Source organism: Cynocephalus volans, chromosome 17, assembly GCF_027409185.1.
Source record: "Cynocephalus volans isolate mCynVol1 chromosome 17, mCynVol1.pri, whole genome shotgun sequence".
Lineage (NCBI taxonomy): Eukaryota > Metazoa > Chordata > Mammalia > Dermoptera > Cynocephalidae > Cynocephalus > Cynocephalus volans.
In genome coordinates, this window is record NC_084476.1 from 12,455,265 (window position 1) to 12,480,219 (window position 24,955).

General features: G+C 37.7%; 1 protein-coding gene across 4 annotated transcripts in view; it reads left to right on the forward strand.

The window, feature by feature from the left end:
- NR6A1 (nuclear receptor subfamily 6 group A member 1) overlaps positions 1 to 24,955 on the forward strand; it is a 205,914-nt gene that overhangs the window by 15,816 nt on the left and 165,143 nt on the right. For all 4 annotated transcript variants that reach the window (XM_063082429.1, XM_063082427.1, XM_063082430.1 and 1 more), the window contains exon 2: positions 17,842 to 17,883. In XM_063082429.1, the coding sequence (XP_062938499.1) occupies positions 17,842 to 17,883 (42 nt within the window). The remainder of the gene's footprint in view (positions 1 to 17,841; positions 17,884 to 24,955) is intronic.

Below are 24,955 nucleotides of genomic sequence, written 5' to 3' on the forward strand. Positions count from 1 at the left end.
TGTAGAATTTATAGAATTTGTTGCCAGCCTCCTTCTTCTTAATTGCTACCCCACCACATTTTCCTTTTTCTGCTCCCTCTTTTCTGGTACCTCATTTCTCCCCTGTCCCCTACAGCTCAGACCGGGCTGTATCTTTCCACCAAAAGAGGTCCTTTCTCTGCCCCAGTTCCCTCCAGTTGCAACAGCAGAGTTAGGGTGGAGACAAATTGAACATTTTTTAAAATGCTGCTATCCTGTTGATTCTTATTTGGCAGAAATCCTTAAAAGCTAATTAAACTGTCCCATCAATATGAATTGTTATGAACTGTCTGAATAATTAAAACAAGTTTTTGGTAAATTTAGGGAATTGGCTATTTGGAGACTTAGCCATTTGGTGAGTTGACTTGGAATTACCTCACAGGTTTGCAGAAATTAGGCAATATATGTAGAATAAAGTCCCTCTTACTACACAGTGGTAGGACTATATTAAGTACTCAGTTGGTGTTCCTTTTCTTGAAGCACTCCTACTCAGAATTGGATTCCCCCCTCCCCAAGAGTTTTCTCACCTGTGGGTCTAGTTGCCCAATAGCAGATGATGAATTGATCATATGGACTACCTGCTGACTTTCTTTTCCATTGCAGCATTGTTGAATTTCCCCAAATGAAATACCTTCTTTTAGCTTGGACTTCTGTTATAAAATGGTCCTTCTGTCCTTGGTATCCTTTGGGGTCTGATTTCTCAGTAATTTAAGATATATACCACTTCTTCTGTAGCACTTTATTCTTAGTCACTTGCTTGTAACTAGAATTATGAGCCTTAGGAGAGTAGACTGCAGCTTTGTCAGGGTAAAAAGCAAGGCTAGGTCCCTGGAGGTTCTTAGTGGCAAGTATTACAACCAGAGCAAATGCTCCTGTCTCTAACACACAGGAAGCCTGGCTTCCCCATCCCCCACAGAAAGCCTCTCTCTCTGAAGGTCTCTAAAAGAGTCTTCTGGTAATATCCTTACAAAGGGAAGGGAATAAATAATTACTAAAAACTCAGTAACAGGCTTTGGACTAAACTAACTCATGTAATCCTTTCCACAACTTTTCTTTGATAGGTGGTATTAAGTTTGGCCTAAAGGTTTCGTCAGACATAGTGAACTGTAACCTAACTTGATGTGTAAACAGACTGTAACCTACTCTTGTAAACTAACTTGATGTGCAAACAGACCATAACCTTCTCTTGTAACAAGTAGCTGAGTCTCAGCCAATTACAGGCAGCCAGCTGTTAAAACCATGTTCAAATAAGGCAAACACCTTAGTGTAACCAATCTAGCAGTTTCTGTACCTCATTTCCATTTTCTGTAGGTCACTTTCTTTTTTCTGTCTATAAATCTTATCCAACCAGGAGGCAGCCCTGGAGTCACTCCTGAACCTATTCTGATTCTCGTGGCTGCCCAATTTGCAAATTGTTCTTTGCTCAGTTCAAGTCTGTTAAATTTAATTTGTCTAAAGTTTTTCTTTTAATAGTGGTGATATTCCCATGTTACAGATGAGTAAACTAAGGCTTAGAGTTGAAAATAACCTATCACTACTTATACTACTATGCCATTAAACCAGTGTTTTCCAAACTTCAGTCTTTTCTTTATTACTGTCATGATTTTTGTCATTTTCTAATATATTATTTATTTAATATTTTTAAATATTGAATAGTTAATACCTGGCAACCCAAATCCATTTTAAAAGGAAATTTTGTCGTTATCCTAAATGAAAAATTGTTTGCTCTAAGTAAGAAGTAACAGTAAAAATAAGTTTAATGAAAATAAAATGGTGTTACATTCTTGCTAGATGCTCTTTTCTGCCAAGGTCTCTGATCAGGTCTTTGTTAGAAAGGGAGATTAGTAAGCATTAGAGAGACACTAGCCAAACTAGCACCAAACTGACGTTTTTCTTCTTATGTAATCAGAAGGATTGGAAAAAAATTGAGAAGGTAATAGCTTTGAAGTGTTTACAAATGCTTTCTCTCTGTGTACTATTTAAAGTCTTCCAGTGGTTTTCTCACTTTGGGAAATACTAACATGGGTGATGGTGCACTTATTTTATAGATGAGTAAACTGAGGCCTCTAGGGGAGGAGATTTGTTTGAATTTGAACCACTAGTCCCACAGTCCTTATTGCCTAGGCAAACCCTCCTCCTCCTTCCTTTTCCTTCTTTCATTTCTCCCCTCTTATCCTTCCTCTTGCTTCCTTCTCTCCCTTTCTCTCCTTTTTTCTTCCCCATCCTCTAAGAGAATTCAGCTGACTCCAGAGTAGTGTAGATATTTAGATGCATTTTTTTTTTCCATTTAACTGCAGCGAGATAGGATTTTATTTTAAGGAACTTAAGTATTTCTCAAAACATTGCATTTCTTGGTGCTTACTGAATTCTAGAAGTTGGGTGTAAAATATATAGTAATTTTGTAGGCACTTGTACCCCTACATAAAGTATTTGTTGACATAACTATGAAGTCATCATAAACTTTCCTTTGACTCCTAATTAAATAATGTTGAAAATGTGAGTTTGAAAAAAGACATTGCCAGCAGTTTTTGAAACAGATGTTATCTCAAGTATAATAAAAGGTAGTTTCTTTGATTTTATTGTCTTTTATAGTTTTATAATTTACATTTACAATGATTATAAATGTAATTACCTATTTTAGTGCCTTATGTTCTATTGGAGACAATATGTATCTGATATAACTCTACCATAATTAGAATCTAGATCATAATTTGAATTTAAAATATTCCATTATTTTAAAAGTTATTGTTATTTACTATTGTTTATTTATTTATTTTTGGTGGCCGGCCATTACAATAAAAGTGTTTTTTTAAAAAAGTGATTGTTTACATTTTAATCTGATTCTTATTTATCTTTAAAACTTTCTAAATAACTAAGAAAAAACATTTTCCATTGTCATTTTTTCTTATTTAATTTTGTATTGTTATGGTTGCTTCTTCAAATACAAAAAGAGCAATTTTGTAAACCTATTGTTTAAAAAGTTTGTTCCACTAGATAATATACAAGAAAAAGATTTGGTTCTGAATTATTTTAAATAGCATCTTTAAAATTCTCCATACAAACATTTTGCACTTGGAAAGATATTGTGAGTAATTTTCTTATGATAATTGATTTTTCTACTTCTAATTTATTGTACTTTGTCTATGCTGGGCATATCTTTGAACATTTACTGCATATTCTTGATAGATCATCTTGTGAAACCTATTCCTAATAGGTTTCTAATCCCAGGGACCAGACTGGTGTAGTATTTGGTAGGCCACACTTTTTTTTGTTTGTTTGTTTGTTTGTTTTTGTCTTTTTCGTGACCGGCACTCAGCCAGTGAGTGCACCGGCCATTCCTATATAGGATCCAAACCCACGGTGGGAGCGTCGCTGCGCTCCCAGCGCTGCACTCTCCCGAGTGCGCCACGGGCTGGGCCCCACACTTTGTTTAATTGACATTTTAATAAAATTTTTTTTAGGATTTGGCAAAGGCCAAAATTTATAATTCACTGCTCTGTGACACTTGAACCCAGGGTATCAATCCAGAGCTTAGCTCAGTGCAGAGATTTGTCAGCATGCCTTGATATGAAGTAAAGAAGACTTCAAACTAGGAGTTTGAAATTTTACTATCAAGCTCATATGTGCTGTATTTAGAAGAGTTTTTACCACTTAAATTTTACAACTTACCTTACACAAAAAAACATAATTTCTCTCTCTCTGAGAGCATACATTGAATAATTTGTGTTCTTTTTAAAAAGAAAGTTTTAGTCTCAAACTGATTTCTTTTTTTTAAAAGATGACTGGTAAGGGGATCTTAACCCTTGACATGGTGTTGTCAGGACCCCGCTCACCCAGTGAGCTAACCGGCCATCCCTATATGGGATCCGAACCTGTGGCCTTGATGTTATCAGCACCGCACTCTCCCGAGTGAGCCACGGGACCGGCCCTCAAACTGATTTCTTAGCTGAGTTGTGATTTAGCAACTCTATTGATGTGCAGAATTAGCCTAATTAGTATTTGTATGTGACTAGTGTCTTTCTCTGAAAATTATGTAGTTAATTGGTTTGCTTTTCTATTTTCTTAAAACTGAAATTATTGTGTGTTCACTGTGTGCTCATTATGTGCAACAATCTTATAAGGAGAGTAGCATTTATTGTCATTTTGCAGATGGGAGAACTGAGAGCAGTTAAGTGACCTAGCCAAGTAAATGGTAGAGAGGGACTCAAATCCAGGTGTGTCTAACTCCAGGGCTTAACACTCTTGGAATCTCAGCACCAACTTCTTGTAGAGGATGACTGTAGAGGGCCATTTGTACCTTAAGGAGTCTAGTATTTAGAAGACATTGCTTTAATGGTGATTCAAGCCTTAAAACCAAACTTCAGAGTAATGCCTCCTCCATTTTTAGGCATGGGGATGGGTGTGCACTTTGAAACTTGTTTGTTTCAAAATCTTGACTTTTTTCTTAACTGGTCATGATTTTTTTTTTTTTTTAAAGCTACTTTTATGTATGTTCAAGGAGAAGAGCAAAGTTCAAATCCAGTTTGTGATGCTGGAGAAATATGCTATTGTGGGGTTTAGGACAGATCCTTGCCAATGGGAGGCTAAGAATCAAAGAGCTTCTTGCTTAAGTGCGGGCCCTGGGTATGCAGATCTCTCTGTGTGGAATGGGAGGGACTTCTGATACTTAATGCTTTTTAGGAAATAAAGCAAAACAACATTAGGCTACTTAAATACTATTTAGAACAAGATGAAGAGCAAACAATGTAAATTAAAAACATGAGAGCTATAACATGGTAGGGACTGTAAGTAGTCAGTGTGTCCGTACAGCTTCAGTTTGCAGTTCAGCTTGTATTTGCATCTGCCTTGTTGAGCTTACAAGTACCTCTTCTCATTTGACATCATTAGTCAGTATTTGCTTTCTGAAAATTATGGTCACTTTGACTTATTCAGGAATGTGAGGCATATTTTGAGATAGGATTGCTAAAGTCAGATCAGAACAGCTGTATACCGAATAATGATCTCTTACTGTGGAAGCCCAATGTTGCCAGTATTTCACTCAGTTTTGAGATATAGGGAAGTAGAAATGCAATTCTGACATATTATGTTTGTGCTAATGAATGATAATGCCAGTAGTGGAACTTTCCCTCTAAGCCTATTTGTTGAATTTATAACAAGTATCAAAAACTGTAAGGAAGCATATATTATACAAGTAGAATTGTGATTTTAGTGGGGTAGGTAGACTAGTATCTGTGACACTTAAACATACCCCAGTTATTTATTTCATTGGTCAGGTGATCCGAGATCTGAATGGTTGACCGAAAGGTCAGTTTTCACATGAATGCTGCAGCCTCATCAGGAAACCAACATCTCAGTAATAGCACTGAGTGATGACTTAATAAAAGGTCCTACTCCCTATGTGTGTGTGGAGTGGAACATTTTTCCTTAGAGCTGCTGCAAAGTGGTTTAGATTTTTTAGTTAAGAAGTCTTTCCCAAGTCTATTTATATTTGTGTTTTGGAGGGTGAAGATCAGAATGACTTTGCCAATTACGATAATAACAGATAACTCTTATGGGACATTTACCATGTGCCAGTTGCTATCTTGAGTGCTTTAACTTTTGTTATTTAATCCTTATAACAGCCCCATGAAGTAAATCCTATTGTTCCCATTTTTAGATCAGAAAATGGTGAAGCCTTTGAGACCATGGTAAGTTGTAGCACAGAAATGCTACAAATATTATTGCCATTATACAGTTTCTCCCTTCTGTAAAACGGGGGGCTATGGTGGGACTGAAGAGATTAGGGGTGATTCATAGTTTATCCTTCTAGTTTAAAAAAAAATTCTAAGTATCTTGGTAAACCCTTAAGTGTTCCTCATGTTAACATTATATGACTTGTACATGCATGTGACTGCAATTTTTGATAAACTTGTAGACTTTAGAGTTTAAAGGGATCCTAAGAAAATTGGTTTCCTTTTAGTGAAGAGAAAATGGAGGTATAGAAGGGGTAGATCACTTAACATTACACAAGTGGCTTATTAGTACCAGAGCAAGGCTAGTAGTCTTTGGGTATCTGGCCTAGTGTATCATTTTACTGATGTCTTAGTATTAGGAAATTGCTTTAACATCAAAGTTGTTGTATTTTTTTATCTCTGTGTAAAGAGCATTTAGTAATAAGAATTTATGTATTTTTCAAGCTTCAGGGTGTGTCAGGAAAATGAGGTTGCAAAAAGTCGCTTTTTAAATATTTTAAATGTGTAATTTAAGGCCATGAATGTCATGCTAGAGAGTTGAAAAGGGGGAGCCAATGGAGGATTTTTTAGTGGACTAGGAAATCTAAATTCCAGGAAGTCAGAGAAGAGAGGTAGCTGGAAGAACAGTTATGATAGTCTAGGATTCTAGGGTGATTAAAAGGCTTGAACTAGGTCTATGGAGAGTTGAGAGAGTGAAAATGTCCTGGTGAGTGATTAGGATTGATTCGGGTGGGAATTTGGGGGAGGGTGAGAAAGTGGGAGCCTAAGAGTCCCTGGGGATCTGTGGCTCAGGGGATGAGAGTTGGTGGTACCTGGAACCTGAGTGAGGAACACAGGAGAAGCAGGTTTCAAAGAGAAAATAATAGATTCAATTTGACATGTTGAATTTGATGGCGTCTATGGGGTATCCTGCTAGGTACTGAGAATAGTCATTTGGATAGATGGGTCTAAGGTTCAGGAGAAGAGTCTCATCTGGAATTGGAAGTTTGGCAGGTGTGAGTGGGTGGGGTGTCATCAGTTGGGAAGTTTAGGTGAAACCATCTGAATGAGACCATCCAACCCGGGATAAGAAGGTAGTGTGTGCGTGCTGGGATAGGCCTTTCTTTAGGGAAGAACATGTCACATGAGATTTATATAATCTTCATGTTAGGATATGACTTTCTTTGGGGGAAGTATTTGCCAACAGTGAGTAAGGATATCCAAAAGATATTAGGATACCTCAAAAAGTTAGTGGAATAATAGAATTAAAAGATAATATGGATCTTTCCACAAACTTTTTGAAGTACCCTGGTATGTATGGCTTACTGAGTGTTATTGACAATCTGTGTTTATAGTCTTTTCCCACTTTCTAGCCTGATTCACATGGCATCAAGTCTTTTCTAGTTTCCCCTAGGAAGAAATATGTGCTGTTGGTCCACTGTGGCTTGTGTGTCCGGTAGGGAATTTACTTCATAACTACTTGTATCTAGCCAGTTTTCTATTTTCCCTATTAGATTGTCAGAATCTGGGGGAAGCCAGCTTTATTCATCTTTGTTTCCCTTATGTAATCTGGCAGAGCACCCTATACGTTGAAAATACGAGGTAAATATTTGTTTAATTTTAGAACATAGCAAGTTTAGCATCTAAGAAAAAGCAGGATTCTCCCCCCGCCCAAACCTGTTTGTGGAGTATTCCTTGTATTTATGTAGTGCTAGAAATATATATTGGTTGTTGCTCTTCTGTCTTAACTCACCAGGCTCAAGTAGTTTTTCAAAATTTCTTTTGGGATTATTTTATAGGTTTGATTAACTAGCTTTGCTTCAGATTTGAAAGATCTGGAGTGACAGGTTAAAGATGTTGTATCTCCTCATTGCCACACAATGGATTTCTGAAGCTGGGAGATGGTACTGAGCTTTAGGCATTAATGACTGACTAGTATGTCAGAAAGATTAGTGCCCAGAATTGTGTTTCCAATAAGATAGCAATTTAAAAGTCATTTAGAGAATGTCTGGTAGGTTTTTTTCCCCTTCAGTTGAAGTGCTCGATTTTAGAGAGTTTTGCCAAATCATTTTTTTTCTTAGGATTTTTAAAATGTACATGTGTCGTTTATAAAAACAGTATGTTTTTAATCAGAAAGGTAGAATGGAGAAAAAATGTCAGCTGTAATGCACGCACTTAGAGATAATCCCTGGGAGAAAATAGACCAAAGTGTGCTTTTCCTTATATACAGGTAATGGGATATGGCTGATGAACTCATTCTGAGAGTACAGTTTTACATCATGTTTTTAAATATGGTATTTGCCCATTATAAACTCTTGATAAACATTTTTAATGTTCACAAAATACTCAGTCGAATAGGTGTACCATAATGTAATCATTCTCCTGTGGTTGAATTTTTAAGCGTCTTCCAATTTTGTACTCTATTTTCTTTTTGACCTTCTTGTTAGGGTAAATTTCTAGGATTGATCCAAAGGGACAAACATTTTCAAGGCCCTTCATGAATCCATGTTCCATTTTTATGTGGGGGGCTTTCAAAGAGAATGAGGAAAAGCTACATTCTGCCACTGGTGGGTCATTTCTTTGGTTGCATCTGCTCCTCACTAATGGATTTCCGGAACAGAGCTGGCTCCTACTGTTCCATGAAACCATCTGTTGAGGATGGTATGGAGTACTTTCTGAAATGACCTCAAAAGCTCTCTGACCATGTTTAAACAAACTCCTTGGTCTGTAAGACTTTTCTTTGGTTAGTCTTTGAAATGACAGTGAACAAAAAAAATCTCCTTCACTCTCCTCACCCATGCTGGGAGGAATTTATAATTTTTTAAAAGAAGCTAGTAGCCTCTTCTGACATGGGCATCTTGGATTATTCAAGAGGAGGCTTATAAAAGGGCTCAACTAAGGTGTGGTATTTCTTCTTGGACTGTGAGGCCCTGCTGTTGTGGGAGTGTCAGGGTTTGCTCTTTGAAATAAAGCCAGATTCCCATCTATCTGGCTGTTGCAAAGCATGCACCATGCAAAGGTAGGGTTTTATTAGCCAGGATACTCTGAATAGAAATTCTCTTGTTTTGATTTTTGTAGCTCTTTCCATGTAATAGAGTACAATAATCTCTCTAAACCTATAAGATGGAGATAACAGTAGCTACTTTTCAGTAAGAATTGATGTAAAGTATCAAGCTGATGCCTGGCACATAGTAAAAATTCAGTAAATGGCAACTGGCAGATTGTTTTATATATTTTCTTGTGTATACGTACTTTGAAATCTCTTTAACCTCAAAGCTGAATGAAGAATCATCAACAATCCGTTTTGTTCCTCCAGAGAACCAGAAATTATAAATGAAAAATGTCAGAGCCTCATCAGTAAATGCAGTTTTCTGAGAAATGCCTGTACTAAATTTCCATAGAAACACTAATGACCTCTGACTCATCAGACTGAATTGCCTTCCTAAACTGTTTTCACCTTCTGATTCTGTAGCCTCAGCCTTGAAGCTGTGTACTGTTTTTATTTTTTTTAATGTTTTAAAATTGAAATGTCATAATCTTGGGCTGGCTTTTCTGCCTTTAGTTTAGTTTCAAGGCTATAATTACAAAGCTAGAAGCCTGAAAAACTATACGAAAGGTGATGTAGGTTGATCAGATGGAAGTTATTAATGTTTCCATGGAAATATAGACACTTCTTGTAAACTGCATTTAAGCTGAGCAAATAAGTGGGCATAATAGGTTATATAATTGAGAATCCTTGGCTCCCTCCACCCTCCTTATGCTTTTTTCCCCCTCTAAGATTTCACATTAAGAAAATGACATTAGGAAAAGGGCACTGTTTTTGTTGCAGTTTTAAAAATGTGACCTTGACATTTGTAGGTGGAAAGAGGGAAATATTACTTGAAGTTCTGCCAGCCAGCTTTTGCTGTGTAGACTTGTAGTGCTATGTGTTTGTATTCAAAAGCATTTTCTGTTATTCCTGAAGTATGGTTTGTCAGGTTGCCTATGAGAAACAAAAGCTAATGGCCTAGGTGGCCCCCCAACTCAATGGATAGAAAGGCAAGAGGCAGATGTGAATTTGATGCTCAGTCAATCTGAAGAAAAGTGTTCCTGTATCTGCCTGGTCTGGAGCTAGCTTGCAGGCTGCAAACCTGGCTGTAAGGCAGGCTGTGGTCTGGCTAGCTAATGTTTATTACCCCCTGTCATTCTCCTTCCCCCCCAAAAAGCGAAGTATCTTCTCAGCCTCTACCCAAGCCACAGTTTGTACCAAAAGGAGCTAGAAGATGGAGTTGGGGGAGGGCCCTGAAAAATGGGGAGAGTTCTTAGAATGTAAGGGGCTGTGGATGGTTTGCCATGTGTGTGTTGGCTATCTCAACAAAGCTCTTTAATTTTTTAAGAACTCATTGTGCATTTAGTTTTCTGGTTGCAATTTTAGAGCCACTGTATTAAAGTAGTCAGAGTTAGGCTGGCATTGACAGACTTCCTAGGTGTGTACATATATTTTCTTTTCTTTTTTAAAGACGACCGGTAAGGGGATCTTAATCCTTGACTTGGTATTGTCAGCACCATGCTCTCCCAAGTGAGCTAACTGGCCATCCCTATGTAGGGATCCGAACCTGTGGCCTTAGTGTTTTCAGCACCACACTCTCCCAAGTGAGTCACAGGCTGGCCCTATTTTCAATGACTATTATTGCCTGTACAATAAAAGCCCCAAACTCTTCATGTGTGATCGTTAAGGGTCTTTATGATAGGGCCTTCCTGGGGTTCCAGTCAAATCAAATTATCAGGTAACATTCTGTTTCCACTCTCTGTTCCTTTCACATGCTGCTTCCTGTGAATATGTTTCTCAAATAGACTGTTTGCCTGGTGAATGCCTATCCCCTCTCCATGCTCTGTGATTGCTGTTTCTCCTCTCACTAATGTTGATCATGGCTACCAAGCACTTTCACTGACCTAAGTGCATCATATCATTGAATCCTTGTACCAATCTATAGATGAGGAATTTGGCTCAGAGAGGTGAACTCAGTTCCTAAGCTAATGCAATTAGTAAGTAATGGTGCCAGGACTCAAACTTATTCTAATACCAAAATTTATGCTCCTACTGCTCTACACTACTTTCCAGTTGTATCTTTTCCATTTGTTTCCATACAGTTAATTTTTTTCACAAGATGTTTTATTTATTTATTTATTTATTTTGGCTAGGCTTTATTTTTTTTATTGTGGTAAAATATATGTAACATAATATTTACCATTTTAACCATTTTTAAGGGTACAGTTCAGTGGCATTAAGTACATTCACATTGTTGGGCTCTGCAGTTATTTTTGTCTGTTCTGTACCCCTCTAGACTATTCATTCTCTGACAGTAGGATCAGTCTAATTCATATCTGTATCTTCTGGGCATTGGGCCTACTACAGTGTAAGCAGGTACTTAATAACATAAGGATTAAGTGACTGTTTGCATTTGGAGGCTGGTGGAACTAGTATTCTGATAATAGCTGATACAGTTATAAATTGGATAATAATTCTAGTTTAAGCATTTCTATATTTCATTTTCTTTAAAGCTGCAACAGAATCCAAAACATGGCATTACAAATTTAGGAGGAAGACTTCTAGTCTTTCATTGTCCAGTATAATAGCTACTAGCTTCATGTGGCTATTAAAATTAAGTGAGAGTTAAGTTAAATTCTGTTGCTCAGACACACTAGTCACATTCCAAGTACTCAATAGTTTACCTGTGGCTAGTGGCTACCATATTGGACAGTGTAGATATATAACATTTCCATCATTGTAGAAATTTCTATTGGGCAGCACTATTCTAGACTTTTCTGTCATTTTCTCCTAGAATTTGTTATTTTGGCAAGAAATTCATTGTGGTGGCAGTGTGGTTTACCACCATTGTCTTTTGGAGAACGAAACAGTTCTTCAGACATTTGCTGAGTAACCTTTCCTGGGACATGTCTCAGGCCTGGGCTGGTGTTATAATAGGGGCTGAGACTAGATCTGACTGAAAGAAAGACATCGAGTTTCATTGTGGCCTAATCATAATCAGAGGAGACAAGACAAATGAGAAACTGATACAACTGCCCAGAGCTGGTTGGCCCAGAAAGGACGAGCAAATGACTGTTGTATATCAGTACAAATCGTGGGTAAAGATTTTTAGCTTTTCGTTAGGAAGCCTGGAAAACAAATTTCTCTAGAACCTTAAATTCTAGAGAATTCAGATTCTGGTGGCCCTGATCTTGATGTGGTGTGGAAAGCACAGGAGCCTGTGGGAGTACAGAAGAGGGGCACAGAACTAATCAAAGCAATTTCAAAACCTTTTGTGACCCTTGGCTTTCTTACTCCTAGAAGTCTTGCTTTACTTTATATCTCACATTTAAAACTATATAAAACTTGAATTGCAGTTGACTTGGTGAAATAATGTTATATCTCATATTTAAACATTTAAATTTCAAATTTGCAGATCTGTTGTTTGTTTCTTGGATTTTAAAACCATTTTTTTTTCTTCGGTGGTCCCAGAAAAGCTAATAGGTTCAGTCATTGTGTCTATAGTGCCTAACCTACATTTTTTTTTTTTTTTTGTCATTTTTTTCATGACCGGCGCTCAGCCAGTGAGTGCACCGGTCATTCCTATATAGGATCCGAACCCGCAGCGGGAGCATCACCGCGCTCCCAGCGCAGCACTCTACCGAGTGCGCCAAGGGCTCGGCCCCCTAACCTACATTTGAATATGTATGTGGGAGAGAGAGGGGAAACGATTAGTGGAGACCTGACCTGAGTCCTGATGTCAGAGTGGTGAGTAAAGGTGGGCTCAGGTGGAGAAAATAGCATGTGCAGAGGAAAGAAAGCTAAAGATCATGTGAATTTTGGGGAGACACAGTGTAGTTCACTGTGGATGTATACTGTTGGGTGGTATGTGGTGAAAAGCAAGAGATAAAGTTGAAGTGGTAGGCAGATCATGAAGGATTTGTATATGATTTCTGTTTGGGGGAATGATTTGATATTAGATTAGATTTATAGAATTTTACCTTTTAAGGGCCTCACCTTAATTTGATCTCTGGGCTGCTCAGGCTTCAAAATATACTAACTCGTAGGGTCCTAACCCGGATCCATATCTTTATTGCACTGTGCTGCCTTCTTACAGTCAGATTAAACTAAAACATTCCTAGAGTAGCTTTTTAAAGATGCATTATAGAGTACAATTAGCTAGTGTTTCAGGTCTGAATTTGTTGACTAGCTTTACCCATAAGCCTTTATTCATTCACATTTGGATAAAACAGATACTCAAAAGTTTATGTTGTTATTGTGGTAAATATCCAATTTTGTAGTCAAAATACCAAAAAAGATCAGTGATTCTTCAATCTGTTACTGTAGTTAATCATGGATCATTTTCTTTTTGTCAAATACCTATTTGGAGAAGAGCTTGTCAACTGGAATTCCTCTTATATTAAAGAAGATTCCTAGACTTAGAGTAATTTATTGATCACTTGCCATAAAGTAGGTGATTTACATATATTCATCACATCTCACAATTGAATATTATGGTTATTTTTACCCCCATTTCAGTAAATAGGCTTAGGGTAGTTAATTTGACAATAGTGGCAAATTTGGGGTTTGAACCCAGCTCTAACTCATACTCATCCCTTTTACAATATGCATCTGTCTTCCAAGTTAAACTGTGCTAAGTGAATATAAGCTTTGCACTAAAATTTTATTTATTTATTTATTTATTTTTAAAAAGATGACTCGTAAGGGGATTTTAACCCTTGTCTTGGTGTTGTCAGCACCATGTTCTCCCAAGTGAGCTAACTGGCCATCCCTATATAGGGATCCGAACCCGTGGCCTTGGTGTTATCGGCACCACACTCTCCCAAGTGAGCCACCAGTGGGCCCTTTGCACTAAAATTTTAGATTGCTTATGTGCACGCTGACTTCGTGATATTTTAGGAACCAATCTGTTTCTCATCTGTCCTTACCTTTTCAAAGCAATTTAAGTCATTGTATTAGTCTGTTTTGTGTTGCTATAACAGAATACCTGAGACTGGGTAATTTATAAGGAAAAGAGGTTTATTTGGCTTACGATTCTGGGACAGCTGCATCTGGCATGGGCCTCAGGCTGCTTCTACTCATGGTGGAAAGCAGCAGGCAGCTGGCAGGTATAAGCAGGTCACATGGCAAGAGGAAGCGAGAGAGAGAGAGAGAGAGAGAGAGAGAGAGAGAGAGAGAGAGAGAGGAGGTGCCAGGGTCTTTTAAACAACCAGCTCTCATGGGAGCTAATAGAGTGAGATCTCACTCAGGCCCCCCGCCCCCAGGGAGAGCATTAATCCATTCATGAGGGATCAACCCCCATGACTCAAATTGCTCCCATCACTGCCACATTGGGGATCAGATTTCCACATGAGTTTTGGCAGGGACACACATCCAAACTCTTGTCAGTCATCAGCCAAAGATCCTGGATTTCTTAGAATATTTCCTAATTCTTAATGTGTTGTATTCTGTGAGGCATATGGTTTTGGAGATATGTTTGTGTATTTATGGGGCTTGCAAGTCTGTTTTTTTCTGCTGAACAACTCTGATATCCTTTGCCTTTGAGTTGAATCTAATTGAAGAAATCTAATTGAAGAAATCTAATTGAACATGCATTTGGTTACAATGAGCAGTGGCTTGGGTTCTCTAGCTATGAATCATTTTGCTAGCTAGATCTGGTACCTGAAAATCTGGGTGAGACTCTGTTTGAGAATGGTAGCCGGGTCTGGCCATTGCATTGGCTTGTCATTAGGAGGGATGTGGTCTGTAGATAGGATTAACATTGTTCTCCCTATCTCCTCAGGCCTCCTGCAGTAGTGATGATCTGTAAAATCAGAGACAACATTATTAGCCAATGGTTTCAGGAATAGATGGAGGGAATGTAGACATGGTTGTGGAATTAGGGCTCTTTGTGATTCTTGGAGGAATTTGTTATAGGGTAGATATAAAGATTCCTTTCCTTGGGGAGTAGCAAACATCTACAATCACATCAAGCAGTTTACAGGTTAAAAATGTTAAAAGAAAAACAAAAAAAAGTTCAAGAATTAGAGCATGTAGCTGCAGTGACATTAGTGGTGTTAGGGTTCCATCCCATATCTTTGAAGATGATGTAACGAATGGCTCAGTAGTTACCCTCTTATAATCTACACTTTGCTACTGCAGACACAGCACTGAATTGGATGTACCTTAGGGATTAGTTAGTAGTAGTTCACATATGTTGAGTTCGTACTTTATCAGATACTATGGAAAGCCTTTACGTGCACTATCTCATTTAATCCTTTTAACGGCCCTATAAGGTAGGTGTTGTTGTTGATCCTAATTTATAGCAGGGTTAGGGTCAGTCCTCCTTGGATCATATGGACTTTGAGTGGAAGAGGGATATGTCTCCAAAGGAAAATCAGAGTGCCATTAACAGAAGAAGGGGTGAGTGGTTGCTAGGCAATAGATATCCACTTTATTTTTTAGTATTTTCTTTGTTTTCAAGTCAGTCTCTATTTGTGTTTGATCTAGTTACTTTGAGTTCAGAATATTGGTTGTTTTCAGGAGGTATATTAGGCTTTGTCTTTTTTGGAGACCTTTAGTACAGTTCTTTCATTTAATGTCCAGAATTCGAGACCCGGAGTGACTTGCCTAAGGTCATATAATCAAAAGTGGCTTGAGTTAGAACCTAGGAGAGCTGTAACCATCCTGCCTTCCATGCTTTCATCCTTTTTTCTGGACAGTTTATATTAAGTGAATATAACTTATTCTCAGTTTCACTTCTGGTAGGATGTTCAATATTCAACCTATCTGTAATGATGAGCTATTTCCTCATTGCCTAGTCCTACTGTATGAATGTGCGTGTTCCCCCCAAATCCAAATGTTGAAATTCTAACCCCCAAAGTTTTGATATTAGGACAGAGGGCCTTGGGGAGGTGATTAGGTCATGAGGGCAGAGCTGTCACAAGTGGGATTAATTTCCTTATAAGAGAGACCCCAGAGAACTTGTTCATCCCTTCTACCATGTAAGGGCACAGTGAGAAGGTGCCATCTAGGAACCAGAAAGCGAGCTCTCCTCAGACACCAGATCTGCCAGTGGCTTGATTTTGGATTTCACAGCCTCTGGAACTGTGGAGAAATAAATTTCTGTTGTTTATAAGTCACTTGATTAATGATATTTTGTTACAGCAGCCCAAATGGACTAAGACACCTGGCATCACTCCATGTCTTTTCTGATTTCCATTGCCTTTATGTAGAGAGGCTTTAAAAGCCGCTCTGAGATGAGCCTTTTCAGGCATCTCAGCCACTTTCAGCAGATTCAAAAGTCTAGTGTTTCAGAGGAGATCTAGTCTCCTCATTCAGACCTTCCACATACTGTCCAAGATAGACTTAGATTTTCTGATTCTATGACTTCCTTCCCTTAGACTGTGATCCAGAGGCAGGGTCGTGTTTTCTGCTGAGTTCATCCTGCATTTGAGTACCTTCCATATTGTATTGGCAACTCTTCTGGACATAGAAGCAGCTCTGCACATGGATAAGGCATGGTCCCTACCCTTGAAGAGCTCACTATCTAGTGGAGGAGGCAGATATTTAAATATTTCCTTTCTCATTTGGTGAGTGCTGGAGGGGCCTCTTCTGTTTTCCATGTTATAGTGGTGGTGATATTTGAGCTAGATCTTGAAGGAGGAAGCACAGGAAGGCAAGAAAGGATGTGGCATGTCTGGTTAATGTGGCCAAAACAGCCCAGGACTGCAAAGGACTTTTAAAAAGTTGTGGTGTTTAAACAGTCTACCTGCTACTTGAATCCTTCTTCTCCCACATGACTGCCAGTTGCTGGATTGACTTCTGGTTGCCCAGCTCTGTTGACAGAAGATACTCTTATACTTGTCAGTCCTAGTTTTGCCCCGTAATTTTGAATTTACTATTGTGATATTACAGTCAATGTTACTGAACAGCTACTGTGTGCTAGGCTTGTGAGAGGTGATGTAGACACAGCTGTTAAGAAGACAGGTTGGGTCCCTGTTCTCATGGAACAGTCTAATAGGGGAGGCAGACACTGAACAAGTTATTCCTTGTTGATGAGTGCTATGAAGAAACAGCACAGGTGTTATAGATAATTATAACAGGAGATTTGACCTTTTGTGTAAGAACAAGGGTGAAGGAGGCAAGAGAGAAAGCTTTTCTGAGGAAATATTTAAACTGAAGATGAGTAGAAAGCAAACAGGAGAAAGTAGGCAGTCATTCCAGGAAAAAAGAACTTTCATCAACTATGTATAGAGGACCTACTGCGTTTGCAATTCACTGTGCTTGATTTTTTTTTTTTCCAGTGTGATAGTTACACTCCAGTCAGACAAATGTGCTTAGACTTTTTGGATATGAAATATATTTTGAGAGGTGTTTATTTCAACCTGACTAGCATACTTATTAATGGAAGAATTGCTTGCATATGTATGTAAAATTTTTCATATTTTCTTGCCCATGAAGGTAAAATTCTTCAGCATCTGTGAAAATTGTAAATAAAATTACCCTGTTTGCTATTTGTTGTAAGTTCATATTTAGTATATTTTGATTTTGGGGAGGGAAAAGAATTGATAATGTTAAGTAGAATACGACAGGTATTAAATGAACAGTAATTTTCCTGAGTTTTTATTCCAACTGATATTGGAATAATTACTTTTGGAATTGTTTATTGAGCTCCTACTGTGTGCCAATAACTGTTAAGCATTTTGGTATCTAGCTGAATCCTCATTACAGTTCTGTGGTAAGTGCTATTATTTCCATTTTCATATTAAGGTGATGAAATGGAGGCTCAGAGGGATATACAGCAGCTAAATATTAGAACTAGGACTCAAGGCCGAGCCCGTGGCGCACTCGGGAGAGTGCGGCGCTGGGAGCGCGGCGACACCCCCGCCGCGGATTCGGATCTGATATAGGAATGGCCGGTGCATTCACTGGCTGAGTACTGGTCACGAAAAAGACAAAAAAAAAAAAAAAAAAAAAAAGTAGGATTCAAACCTGAGTTGACTTCTGAGTCTGGATTTTTTTCCCTACTATATGATACTTGCTTTTTCATATTTGGAGTAATTCATAAATCATAATCTTTTTTTCCTATTGTTTTCTCTTTAGGTTTCTGTCAGGAGGAATTGCCAGAGCTCGACCCAAGCACTAGTAAGTTCCAAATGTTACCCCAGTGTTCACTGGTAAAGGATGTGTGTGTCCACTTTTATAACTTAAGGTGTCATTGATGAGCCTAATTTTACTGACATTCAGATTTTATTTCACTTTATTTATGGGAAGGTCATTCTGTCTTTTTTAGTTCTGCTTTCTTTTTCTTTTCCTGATATTTTCCAGTGGCCAAGATTTATCCGTTTAACAGAAGTTGGTGTGCTGAAAATTTCTGTTTAATACCAATCCCTTTGCTCTCTTCTCCATCCTCTCATGAAACCAGCAACAACAAAAAAATTGTACTGTCATTTATGCACACTCACAACCGTTTTTATAAAGTATGAACTAGTTTTGTCATAGTTTCTTTCAAAGGATGATTATGCTTGGTTTAGAAATTTAGAATTGATAACCTTTGTACTGCAGTTTAATTTGTAAAGCATTTTTATTTACATTCTTAAGATTAAGGTATGAGAGTGACCATTTCATGGTCTAGTTAAATGATGCTTTTCAAGACTGTGTAAGTCTTTATTATAGATAATCATTTGAGTTTCCAGTGCTCACTAAATGTGGCATTCACCATTCTGGGATATGGTTATAATTGTTAGAATTAGGACATGGGAGTATCTTGTGTTTATACAGACCTTATTTTGCTATAATGCCAAGAAGTCAAATGATAATTCAGATTGAGACTCAATGAAATGGTCTACAGTTATTTTTCTGCTTCTAGTACTTTTTTAGAGTCATGGGCTGGCTATCTGTCACCAATCTGCTGTTAAGGTAAGTGATAAAGCCTACCTTTCCACCAGCCTGGCTGATATCAGTTCTGAAGGTGTGGACATTCTTATGTATTTTCCCCCCACACATTAATAGTATAAATATCTATGTTTGCTTAACTAATACTTATTAATTGTGAGACAAAATAGGTCCCATGATGCTTATCGAACACCAGAGAAATAGATTGGTCTCTTTGGAAGTCATAAAGTCTAGAATCAGTTTTGTATTAGGTAGTATAGCCTCAGTATACAGTAGCTATGGGTGAATACGCTATTTTCTCTTCGTCATTCTCTTAAGAATAGTCTTTACTTATGAGAAGGAAAAGGTAAATTCATTTATTTTCTTGGGTCATGATCCTTTCTTATAAGCATTTTTGAACACTAGGAAGGTCATTGAGATGCCTGGTAATCTTTCAGACAGCTATACATAAAATATGCCAAATAGTTGAAAACTCAGTATGTTACGCACTGAATATTCTCTGTGCTCCAGACCCAGTTCTAGGCTCCAGGGATACACAAATAAATAAGTGTATCTCCTGCCCTCATGTATAAAACAGTCTGGAAAATATTTGAAAAGATATTTTTAAACCATGTGCTTTAATTTAGCACATGATGTACCTAAGCTTATTCTCCTTTTCTGCACTTAGTAGCAATTGAAATAGCTCATGCCCGTTTTCTGAGAAAGGCCCTTGGTATTCTCATGAAGATTATTGTTGAATTATTATTCTTTCTAGGTAAAGTAATCCGAGCTCATTTAACATTTCTGCCTAGAATCCCTAGCTAATCATGGTGATTTACAGACCTGTCCGTTCCATGAGAATGAAAAGATATTGAAAAAGAATTTTTGTTTATCAGTTTAGAATGGGGGTCACCTAAAAAAAAAAATCACTTTTCTTTTAAAAATTGTGTTTAGTATATGTAATAGTATTCTCATTAGTTCCTATATTATCTTTGTGAAGTTAGAAGTATTTTTATCCATTCTCTTTGAAGAAATATATAAGGATTTGATTATTATAAATAAGTAGGTAAAAGTAAAATTATATCATCTGTCTGTACCAATCTTGGGATTCCATTGAGTGTGCTCAGCCCTACCAAGTGATAGGAAGCCTCAGGAGTGAGATGGGCCGTGTGTTGTGTTAAACTGGTCATAGTTTTTAATACTGCACATTTCATGGGTTCTGACTTAGAAGGAATAACATCTCTTATGCTAATTCCTCATGACTTTTGCACATTAGATTGAGAATAACAGGGATTTCTCTGTGTTGTATATTTGGAATTTGGAGGCCCCCATGTCTTTCCCACCCCCACTCTCAAAATTCCTGAAAGGGAAAGCCTGCTCACACTTGCTTACTTTGGAACAGGAAATTCTTGTATTGCTAATTTCTAATTGTGCTTGGCAGTGGTTGTAGACAGCAGGTTGGGACAAAAGGTGGAATGTGTTGGAACTAGTTGAGGAAAGACTGATTTTGTCCAATTCAGATGGCCTTTTTACCTTTTCTGTGATAGAGCAGATGGACAGCTATGCTTAGAATATGGGCAGCTGTTCACACTCTGGCTGTTTTCCTATGATTCCTGAGCTTCCTGGAGTCCAATGTTATGGCACAGGTTCAGGCTAAGTTCATTTCTACAAGAAGTGTCCCTGTACCATGCCCATTAGCATAAGCTGGGGACAAGGGCAGTCAAAGGTCAAGAGAAGTTCAGAACAGCATAACCTTTCTGTGCTTCTGTTTCCAAATAACCCCAGTCTGCCCTGCTCCCCAAGTTTTTTCCTTAGCCATCATGTTTACCGTGTAGTTGTAAAACTCAGGAGAACAAGGACTGACTTGATACAAGGAGAGTTGGAGAATAGAAGTCATTGTTGCCTAAAACAGGAGAAATAATTGATTTATGTTTTGGGGCCAATTAGGCTATAAAACAGAAACAGTAAAGGGACCTATGACTTCAGGACAGCTACTTGCTCTGATTTCTGTTGGACAGAAAGGGGCTCCCAAATAAAGACTGTCAGCTTCTTAGGCTAAATTATTAATTCCTTTCATGCCTCTCAGGGATTGTAAACAGCACATAATACAGGGAAACAATTGGTACTGTTCGGTTATTGGCTAGATAGAGGGTCAAAGGGTAAATAGTTGGATTAGCAACAGCTGTTCTTCCTCCTCAGTCAAATTTTTGTTTCTTATCTATTTCAGCAAAGCTATTCCTGACTTTTTGGCCTATATATAATGAAGTCCATTTCTCTTCTTTTAGTTTAATCCTAAAACATAGTTACATGGAGAGTAAGCATCAACCACAACTGAAAATACTCATTTTAATTCAGTTTTTAAAGTTGAAGATGAACATTCTTTTTGGTATGTGCTGTGTTGTCTGATGTGCAATGGGTATTATCCCAAGGAAAGTAACTACTGTAGAAGTTTTTTAGCTTTTTTTTTTTTTTAACCAGTTGGTTGAGGATCTTGGTGAAGCTTGATGTAAAAAAAAATTGCCTTTGTTTAAACTGGTAGTAAAATAATGTATATTCATCATAGAAAACAATAAGAAAAATATAAGCTTTCCTAATCCCACCACCTAGAAGTAACCATTCTTTCTCGTTTGAGAATATGTCCTTCCAGTTTGCGTCTAAGCTCATCTTTTACATAATCAGGAATCATATTATATAGGAAATTTTATATCCTGTTTGTTTTTCCCCACTCAGAATTACATTGGGAGCAATGTCCCAAGTCATGAAACATTTTTTGGTAAGTATTTTTTAATGGCAGGATAATATTTCATTGAAAGTAAATAGCTTTACCATGATTTATTTAACCATTCTCCTGTTTTGGGGCATTTAGATTATTTCCAGTTTCTTCAGTATTATAAATAATGCCACAGTGAACATATTTGTTTATAAATTTTTTGTTTTCATTTCAAATAAGTGCTTTAGCTCTTTATATAAGCCAAAACTTCTGAATTTGGAGCATGGACTCTACCTCCAGATTGCTTGGGTTCAACTTGGCTTCAGTATTTATTAGCTCTGGGCAAGTCTGAGTGTAGTGGTGTTTACAACTAATTGATCACAACCATTTACACATTTTTTTGTTCCTTCTCCATTCCCACTGCTTCACTTTGACTAGCCTTAAAAAGAGAAATTTACTAGCTCTCTAATCTTGGTTAATTGTTTAATATCTTTGTGCCTCACTTTTCTCATCTATACAATGGGGACAATAAAAATTTATTTCTATTTTATAGGGCTCTTGTGAAGATTAAATTAAGTAATACATATATAAAGTATTTAGAACAATGCTTGGTAAAGGGTAAACACTATGAAGTATATGCTGTTCTAGGCTGCACAGTATAATGTTGAAATTCTCAGTCTCTGTATTAAATGGGCTGTTGTAACTGCACTTTATTCAGTTAAACTAGCCTATGTTTCTTAATGTCACAAAGATGAATCATTCCAGATGTAAGCAGGTGTACTGCTTCAAGTAAATAGTTCAATCACAGGAACAGGGCTCATATACTGCTGACCATTTTGGCCAAGGCTCTTCTTTACCATCTGGTTGACTGGTAGGGTGTTTTGGCCCCCTTCTCCTAACCAACAGCAGGTAAACTCTCAAATGACCATCTGCCAACCCATTTATTTAACCTCTTAGGATACTAAAGAAGTTAACCCTCTGCTTATTTAAAACAAATGTTTAGATTATGCACTTTCTCTTTGGTCAATAGCAAGGTCTTATAGAAAGCATGCTAAGGAAAAATTTATACAGTTTAAAATCTGACCATTATCGTTTATAAAACACTGTATATTTGGGATTCTTGCAGACTCAGACTTTAAAAAATATATTCTACTGATCAAGGACGTAGATAAATGAACATTTTAAAAGAGACTTGAAAGTTAAATTAATCTTTGGCCTCTCTTGCCATACCAAGAGGGTGATGATGGGATGAACAGGCAAGACGAAAAACAGCTTCAGATTAAGAAAGCCTGACACACTAACTTGCTATGGCTTTGCATTCAGCTGTCAAATATCTTGGAATCCCAAGGAGACTTTTTGTGGGTTCTTCTAACCATGAAAGAGAAACATACATTTCAGCTAAAGTATCCGTAGCTTCTATCCAAAACTCCAGTATTCTATTGCATGTCCTAATGAGTCTACTCCTAATTGGCACACTATATGTCACAAATTTTGGTCTCAGGAAGTAGTTCATATAAGCCCAAGAGTTGTCTGTAGAGAATGAACTTAAGGCTGAATGTTAGAGATCAAGTAAGGAAAGGAAATTATCGTTTCCTGGGTATTCCTTATGTGCCAGGCACTTTGCATATATGCACTTTGCATATGTTTGCATTCAGTAAGGGTGAGAAGATTTATATCATATAAAATGATCTGATTTTAAGTTTGACTTTGTAATACCTAGTCCATTTATGGTTCTTCCTCATCACTTTGTGTACCAAGACAAGAAACAGTTTCCGTCTTTAAGGGACCCTGGTTTAGTCAGGAAGGCAGAAACAAAACTTGATGTGGCTTTTACCACATGATAATAACACAGAGTGCTTCACATACATATTTTTATTAAGCACTCAAAACCTGTTTAAAGAAGATACTATCCCGATCTTACAGATGGGATCTGTGAGACCTGAAGAGGTTTAACGACTCACCCCGAAGTACATAGTGAAGTATCTGAGACTTCAGAACCCATTTTTTTTTTTTTTTTGTCGTTTTTTCGTGACCGGCACTCAGCCAGTGAGTGCACTGGTCAGTCCTATATAGGATCCAAACCCGCGGCGGGAGCGTCGCCGCGCTCCCAGCGCAGCACTCTACCAAGTGCGCCACGGGCTCGGCCCAGAACCCATGTTTTAACTAATCTTCCATCCTGTCTCTAGCTCTCTTGATTGTGACAAATCTCAAATGTGGTGGAAGAGTTGAAGGCAGTGTAATGACTTATACATAGTTGGGATTTTTGTGTACAAAAGGCTATTTTTGAAGTGTCATTTCAGCCTCTTTTGCATATATTAAGATGATTTTGGACACAAAGTGGAATGATTCAATGTGGAATAGGTTACCAAAGAGATTTCTTCTGTGACTCAGGTACAGCATTATTCCACTCTTTATCAGACAGGTTCTTTCTGGAAGTAAATTAAGATAAGTTCACAAATCTCTCTTGTTTTCCTTCTTTATGTCACCTTTCCTCTGCAATATTCTGTTAGTGATTTAGGTATTTTGCATTTATAACAGTTCTGAAAGCCTGCTTCTGTTCAGCTGAAGCTGCCACATCACTGCTAGATCAAGTCTCTTGAATGTGGCCTTCTGCTGGGGAGTTACCTCCTGATAAGGATTCTTTTGAACAGGGTGGGGGTGGTATGAGATCCAGAGTATAGGTTGAACTCTCATCCCCTTGACTTCTGCCCCTATTTCAGAGTTTATATTGGTGTGGTAGGGACTCCCTATGGAGCCAAGAGTTTAGCACTTGTTTACAATTGATGAAAAGATAGTTGCATTCAAAGGCAGTTGTTGGGTCCTTGGATAATCATGCATGTCTGCCATTATCTCTGGTGGGTGTAGGGAATGCTTTAGCATCTAAGTCTGGAGATTTGTAAGGGATGACTTAGAAGGAATGAGAAGAAACTCTGAGTCTAGATAGGATGCTGCAGTTGTTCTTTCTGTGGGAGTAGTAGAGCAGTAACATTTTGAGATCAGAGAATGATTCGTTTTACTGTATTTCATTAAAGAAAAGCCAAAAGTGGTTGCTTAAATGCAATACATGATAATGAGAGAGTATGTGGAAATTCTTTTCTTCTTTTTTTGATGTCTCACCAAAGAGAAAATTTGCTGTGTTAGGCAAATATATTGGTAGTGGAGGGACACCCTAGATTAAAGCCACCTTCTTCAAAGTATAACTTTATGCATAGTTTTACAAGTTAGCATTTTCTCTAAAATTTTGTTGTGGTACTCTAAGTATGCTGAGAGTATAGCAGCTCAGTTCCAAGTGAGTCCTCATATACCTTTTCTGGTCATGCTTTGGTCAACTAACACTTTTTAGTCTCTCTACCTGAAGTCTTTTTTTGTTTGTTTGTTTTGTTTTGGTTGGCTTAATGTCATGGATAGGAATCGGAAAGAAAAGATAAGCTTCTCTCTTTGAGGGGATCTGACAGTCTCTGTGAATGAAAATTGAATATGCTTTTTTGGTAAGCATAAGAAAAGATAAACTGCAGAATAACAAGATTCAAAGTGAAAATATAGTATATCTTTTTCGTGTGTTAGCACAAAATTCCATGTGCTAAGTATAATCTGGCCTATAAATGTATTTTGTTAGTTGTCAGCATTTAAGAC